The sequence below is a fragment of the Chenopodium quinoa genome, unplaced genomic scaffold, assembly GCF_001683475.1.
Source record: "Chenopodium quinoa cultivar QQ74 unplaced genomic scaffold, ASM168347v1, whole genome shotgun sequence".
NCBI lineage: Eukaryota > Viridiplantae > Streptophyta > Magnoliopsida > Caryophyllales > Amaranthaceae > Chenopodium > Chenopodium quinoa.
The window spans coordinates 10,028,043-10,035,545 of record NW_018745024.1 but is presented as its reverse complement, the minus strand read 5'-3'; the positions used below and the strand labels follow the sequence as shown (position 1 = coordinate 10,035,545).

General features: G+C 35.1%; 1 protein-coding gene across 1 annotated transcript; it reads right to left on the bottom strand.

Annotated features, from left to right (window-relative positions):
- Nucleotides 1–200: 200 nt before the first annotated feature.
- LOC110708591 (glutathione synthetase, chloroplastic-like) lies at nt 201–6,382 on the bottom strand. The gene is made up of 12 exons (XM_021886764.1): nt 5,855–6,382; nt 5,245–5,414; nt 3,828–3,903; nt 3,568–3,698; nt 3,276–3,398; nt 3,117–3,197; nt 2,780–2,860; nt 2,574–2,643; nt 2,088–2,209; nt 1,638–1,777; nt 1,357–1,549; nt 201–927 (listed from the first exon to the last, which is right to left on the bottom strand). The coding sequence occupies exons 1-12, from the start codon at nt 6,215–6,217 to the stop codon at nt 804–806; spliced, it is 1,674 nt and encodes a 557-aa protein (XP_021742456.1). The 5' UTR covers nt 6,218–6,382; the 3' UTR covers nt 201–803.
- Between the last annotated feature and the right edge of the window lie 1,121 nt (nt 6,383–7,503).

Sequence of the window (7,503 nt, the reverse complement as noted above, 5' to 3'; positions counted from 1 at the left end):
CTAATGGACCTGATTTATTTTTTACAAAATAGGGATGCAGCTGCTCCCCACCTGGGCTTTATAGGTCTGCCCATGCTTGACATTGCACAAATAGTCCCTTAGATTACATGTTTGAGACTATGAAAGTCCCTTGATTACATTTTTGAGACTATGAAAGTGAATTAAGACGTGTTTGGTACTTCGTAGTAACTTTTAAGTAGTTTTTTTTGGGTAGCTTAACCAAGTCAGGTAGCTTTTGTCAAAAGTTAATATTATTAGCTTTTGAAAGTTAGAGGTAGTTTTTTTTTTTTTTTTTTTTTTTTTTTTTTTTTTTTTTTTGCCAAAGCAACAACTAATCAACCGACAATCGCTACTTTACCAAACACTCAAACTTAATTATTCATTTTCACAGCTAACAATTTGTTGACAGCTAACAAATACCACTAAAGCTACATTTTGCCCAACATCGCCCTAATACATGTTTTAGGACTTTAGGTGATTGGATGCACCCTTGGAGCCATATTTATATTAATAGAAACTTCATGCAAGAATGCATGAACAATTCCTGTGTTAAAACAAATGCCTACTATGTCTCATATGCCACTATTCAAAACGAAAACAGCCCTTTCAAAGACTGGAATAAAAATCTTTCAAAAATAATTTTGGTACTCCCTTGTAAATTTCTGTTTTTTTTACAATAATCTTATTCCTCCATTTAAAGCCACAAGCCAATTCTTGCCCTTCATGATCTAGCTAAATTGAAACCAATGCAAATGTAAATGTCAACTTTTAGCAATCATACATTGCTTTCTCCATTCAAACTATCAACTCAAGTACAAACTGTCCAAGACAGCGAAACCAGCTGCAACTCCACCCTCATCTGATGAAGAAACCTTTGTCCGCATCAAGTAACCACATTGCTCATTTATGATAATATTCTCTTTGTTTCTGCACATTACGGAAATCTTGGTGAGATATAACCATTGCAATATTTGTAAATTTAAGCCAATATCCACGCTATGTCGCGGTAGTGCTTTTCTAATACCACTAAATAGTAAATATAAATTGGTAATAATATTTATACAGAAAAGCACATGGGTGAAGTTCATTACAATGAACATTGAAATGAAACTTATTTCATAAAATTTGATACATTCATTACTCTTGGGTCTTTACTTGTATTACCAAATTTGAGATAAATGTCCAAAATTTTGTATGTGAATGAGATGTTGCATGACTACGATTTGAGAGAAAACTTTTTTTTAGGGGGGAGGGGGTGTTCATTCTGCTTCTTTATATCTCCTTAACTCCTTTTCATTGCACGAGTGTATATTATGACAGCTAATGAAGAATAAAGTTGAGTGTGTAGTTAAATACCTTAAATAAGCACCATATATTCCTAGCTCTGATATAGCATGATCTTTGTGAAAAATGCCTTCTCGTACCAGAAGTGCTGGGAAAACAGTCGGAAAAATCCTTTGCATAAGGATGTACGCAGCATCTTCTTCGGATCCTCCCTTCTGTATTCTTAGCATTGCTTCCTTCACCTCATTCCCATAAATGTTGTTTCCTGTGTAGAATGATAATAAAAATATCACAAATTACATACATATGAAAAAGTACTCTAATCAAATCAGAAAATCTGCAGATAATAGTACCTCCGCCTTCTCTTTGCGGTTTCATCACGTATAACTCAGGTCTTTCGATTGCATCAGTAATTATTTCAGTATCATCTAAACTCCATAAGCCTGCAAAGCATTTTCGCAATTTGGCAATGTCTTCTTTGTCATCGAGGAACCTGCTTTCAAAGCAAGGGCAAGCTAAGATTCAGAGTTCAGGATGCTTTTCATATATAATAATAATAACAATAATAATATGGTGAGCATCAAAGGCTGACTTTTACAAAATATATTTCAAATTTCTAGGATTTCAGTACATCAAAGATAAATTTTCATGTATAAACATGCATGCATAATAGACTTCAGCAAGTGAAAAAGTTAACTATGCAAGGAATTTATTAGTTCTTGCAGTTTCAAACACAAATTTATAGCTGAAGGTACACAAGGATTCAATTTGAGTTAAGCATGTGCATCAAAATTAAGAATTACCTTTCAAGCACATTGGGTTTTGCAAGCTCCTGCTGAATCTTCTTGGTACCTGCTAAATGGTATGCAATAGACGGACACTTCACAGCACATGACTGCTCTATCAATTGCCTAGCTCTCCATTCCTGCAAAGCATAATCTACTATAACATTAGAACTGAAGTGTGGCAGCCTGTGGCTGATCCATAGTTAGAATTAATTTCAATGTTAGGTGATGGGTAAGAGTCGGCAAGTAATAAACAGATCAGAAGGAAACATTTTTTATCCAATAAAACTGACCCCTAAAATATCGCAAGCTATGCCTTGCTAGCTGTTGATGATTCACCCTCAAAGTGATACAAAAAAAATCTTCTTCTAATTATGCATTTATAGTTGCTCAGGGGTTTTGACATATTCTTGCATACAGCAGGCACCAAATTATAGACAGAGAGCAATAAATTTCTCATAAAATATGCAACGAAGCATCATAAATTGCAGCAGTGGAACTAACCAACTCAGAAGGATAATCAGTAGGCGAATAACCAGCTCTAAAATACACCACTGCAACTGCCTCCCCATTTCTGCAAGTGTTCAATGATTCACGTTAGAAATTTAAAGTGATAAAAACCTCAACACACCCTTCTCCTGTAGTAATAGTAAGGAAATTCAAAGCAGGAAGAGGAAGAAGAAAGGCATAGTGTCCATGTGATGACATACACAGCAAGTGTTCCGTCAGGCAGTAACTTGCCTTCTGCATCAATTTCTGCTAACGTCTTCCTGATAGATGTAACACCATGTGTATTATACAGTTAAGAAAAACAGAGGCACAATGATATCATGACAGTATAAAAAGCCATGAAATGGTTTGTGAATATCAGTTCAAATATTCACCCTCACCATCTTAATAGTTTAGACGCAATTGGTTGACCATTCAAAATAACACAGAAATGTGATTACGCTGTTAATAAACCATCTAAGTTGAATGCGCTTGAATAATGAGAGCTTTACAACAACCATCTTTACACATGTTTTGTTAGACAAAGAAAAAGGATATATCTCCCTCAATACATCTGAAAGCCAAAGCTGGTCATACATGTTGCGTTCCTCAGCTTGAACCACAACAAGAACAACAGCCCTGCAGAAATTAACAGTTCCATAGGTTATACAAGAGCACGTGCGATCAGGAACAGAAGAGCTTAAATTGAAAATTAACCTTGGATTATTGTACTCTCGCCAAGCTTCAGCTAATGCCTTAGCGAATTGTTGAACAGAAGCATTTTCAGGGACCTTTCTGAAGTCTAATTGAAGCTGATTTCCATAGAGACCAAGCAAGTTCCTACATTTTAAACTCCCATCTGTCAGCTAGAACTACTTTTGTAACTAAAAGAAATGCATATACCATTAGCAGACGGCGGTATACTTGAATTAATTCAGGGCCCTTTAGTTAAAATTTAGTAATTAGTAAACATTATGTAATCAACAGGGGAAGCAGGAATTCATACTACCTGTGAAGGTCACTGACAAGACACATTAGCCCAGCAAATGAAGATGAGATTGTGTTGAACTCTATTTGGAGAAGTGATTTTGTTTGTGCATCAAGCATGTAATCTGATCGATGTAAGCCCAAACGTATTTCCTATATTTATTTTCGAATCAGATTAGACCTCAAATTTCTCAATGGTATAACCATTATTTTTTCCCGCGCTGGTAACCAATATAATTGTAGTTCCTGTTTATAACAGTATACAGGAAAAAATAAAATCACCTCTATCTTATTGATGTCTATCATCTTGGAGTGAATATCTAACAGTCTCGATGTGAATTCATCTACTTTTCTGGTTCTGTAATATGAAACAGCTGAATATTCAGTTTCACAAGCACAACCTGCTAATCCAAATCAATAAACTGAGTAGAGGCAAAAAAAAAACAATAAACCCAGACTTATAAACATAATGTCCAAGCAAAAAGTTTGAAATAATTAGACAGTCTACAGAAGAACAAATCTAACTTGACCTACCATCCCAGCTCCTCCTACTTCTTCTATATAAGGTTAAATGAGCAGGACTCTCACTAAGCCTTAGTCACAAGGGGTATGTACGGATTATATATCCTTTATAGTCAATAATGATACATCCCCTTTTAATTACCGATACACAGAGACAAGCTAGGCTGAGTGGCGTACATGTGAATGATTACTTGTCCATGAATCTCAACGAACTTGAAATATCTACAGTATTTCCTATTCAACCAAAACTACATACATCTGACTCACCAATATGATGGCATTTCACACTAGGATTAAATAAAGGAGTAGATAGCTAAGCGGATACTCAAATCCATATATGTACAACTGATTCTTGTTCCTGAATGAGCACCTTATATAGCTAAGCCTATACTCAAATCTATATGTACACTTAATTCTTGCCCTGAGCGAGCATCTTATATAGCTAAGCCTATACTCAAATCCATATGTGCACCTGAATGCTTGTCCTAGAGTAAGCAACTAGCTAAGCCTATACTCAAATCCATATGTGCCCCACCTAAATCCTTGTCCTAGAGCACTTAAATTTGTATGTACACTTGATTCTTGTCCCAGAGTGAGCAACTTAAATAGCTAAGTCTACTCAAATTCATATGTACACCTGATTCTTGTCCCAAAGCGGGCAACTCAAGTAACTCTTCCAGTTTGCTAGGAAGATAGCTAAGCGGATACTCAAATCCATATATGTACAACTGATTCTTGTTCCTGAATGAGCACCTTATATAGCTAAGCCTATACTCAAATCTATATGTACACTTAATTCTTGCCCTGAGCGAGCATCTTATATAGCTAAGCCTATACTCAAATCCATATGTGCACCTGAATGCTTGTCCTAGAGTAAGCAACTAGCTAAGCCTATACTCCATATGTGCCCCACCTAAATCCTTGTCCTAGAGCACTTAAATTTGTATGTACACTTGATTCTTGTCCCAAAGTGAGCAACTTAAATAGCTAAGTCTACTCAAATTCATATGTACACCTGATTCTTGTCCCAAAGCGGGCAACTCAAGTAACTCTTCAAGTTTGCTACCTAAATTTAATGATAAAAGAACTAATCTGATTGGTTTCAACAAGATGTACATACAAGAATGCAAAATTTGCAATGCACAACATCTACAATGTGGGGACATCGAAAACGAACCTTGACAGCGAGTCCTGGAGAAACTTTGCATCCAAGCTGACACGATCAAAGAGCTCATTGAAAATAGGAGCTAATTCACATGCTTGCTTGAAGTGATCCTCAGGAAATGAGGCAGGCAAAAGAGAAATTGGGGCATGAACCATACCAACCCCAGGAACTGTCCCTGATTTCTACAACATAACCACCAAAATTCAACAGTAAAATTTTTTAACTTCCATTTAACAACCAAATTACAAATACCCAACTGCCCTTTAAACCAATAATAGCTCTAATAGTCTAATTAAACCAAAATCAACATTCATAAATCCATTATTCCTTCTCTTAGTCATAAAGCATATATCTTCATAAGCATTTGACTTGCATCTTTACTTTGTTCCAAACATTAATGTTTACAAAATCCCAGGAAAGTCTAAATTAAGCTAAATGAATAAACAAAAGAGAAAATACAAACTTCAAAAGTAAATCCGATTCAAAAGTATAAAGGGTATTGCTAAATTATAATACATTTCACAATATGGTATTAAGTTGGAAATTTACAGATGACAAAATCGCGCGTCAATTTGTGTAATTAAATGCTTTCTATATCTACTTATGGAAAACAATCACAAACCTTAGCAGTTCTATCACCAACGAGAAGCCCATGAAGAGAACACCAAACCAGGGCATCATAAACCAATTTTTGAAGCAAATTGGGATTAATATCATGAGGGTTGAAGATGGGTTTTTCAGAAATTTGTTGTTGGGTTTCAAATGAATCGGATTTGGTCGAATTTAGAGGAAGAATGGAAGAAGATGGAGATGAAAATTGAGACATGGATGTGTTACTTAGATTGGGGAGATGGGAATAAAATGGTGAAGTTGGGAGATTGTTGAAAGAATTGGATTTGTTATTGATTGGAAGAGTTGAGGAAAGAGAATAAAAAAGGGTGTGATTAGGAGTTGGAGTTGAGAGAGTGGAGCATCCACTTCCCATATTCGTTTTAGTTCTTGCTACAAAGCGTCACTGCTTATGCTTTAAGGAGAGTTTTACATTGGTCAATTGGCCAATGGAGGCATTACAGATGGGCAAGTGAAGCCGGCCGGCAGAGAGGTTTGGTTAGGCACGACAAGAAAATAGTTTGGTCTAAAATTATCCCGTCACAAACTTGGCATAAGAGATGCATTGATGAGTTATGAACGATATATGAAGATTATTTTCAGGCATTGACTTGACATGAGCACATAGGTGACCTTCATGTCGACTAGTTTATGTTTGACCAATTTACAAAAGGAGTATAAATTAGTACTAAATAACCCATTAGCAAAGTAGGACTGAGCACAATGTATAATACAACGCATGGGCAAGGTTATGTATGGGTTTCATTTATGAAAGATTAACACAAGCTCGACACGACACAACTTTTTCTTTACCCATTCACAAAATGTTACACAAGCTATACTAGTATGGCCCGTACATGGCGTTAGGAGGCACATGTATGATTGGATTACACTCTTTGCCTCATTGTGTACTCAAAAGATATTATTAAGGAGAAGAGCATCGGTAAAAGAAAAACTAAGTATATTAATTGATTTAATTACCGAATTGTAATACTCCGTATTGTGAAACTATTTAATAAATATTTATTTGTTGCTTAATAATTGTAGCATTTCAATTTCTATTGCTTGTCATTTAAATTTATTTTTTGTTTTAAGGGAACCAGTAAAATGACCAACAAAGGCATTGACAAAAATAAATTAAACAATATGCTTGTTGCTTTCCTGTAATGCATTATTTATTTATTTTATTTTTTTAAGAAGAAGTTTAAAGATATTAATTTTGATTAACAATATGCATGGTATTTTTTAAAAATAAAAAAAATAAATAAAAGAGCATGCTAGAAATTATCATTAATACCATAATGGATAGGATAATAAGAAGGATACAGCTATTATTTACTATAATCTTTTGCCAATAATACTCTTTCATTATGCAGGAAATGTACAGAATTAAACAATTTATTAATGTTGTGAGAGATGACTAGTCCAATGTGGCTTTCCTCACAGGATTGCCATTACCACCCTGAGCTGAAGTCTTGGACAAATTTGAACCCACCTTCAGAATGGATTTCAGAGGTCTTAACTCAGCGTCGTTTCTTCTCTCTGTCGCCTCGTTCTTCTTCCTTCTCTTGCTCTCATTTATAATTTCAGGTTCATCTTTGATGCTAACCATCTTTCTTGGAGCTTTAGTTTTAGTTTCACCTACAAATTCTATTGTTATTA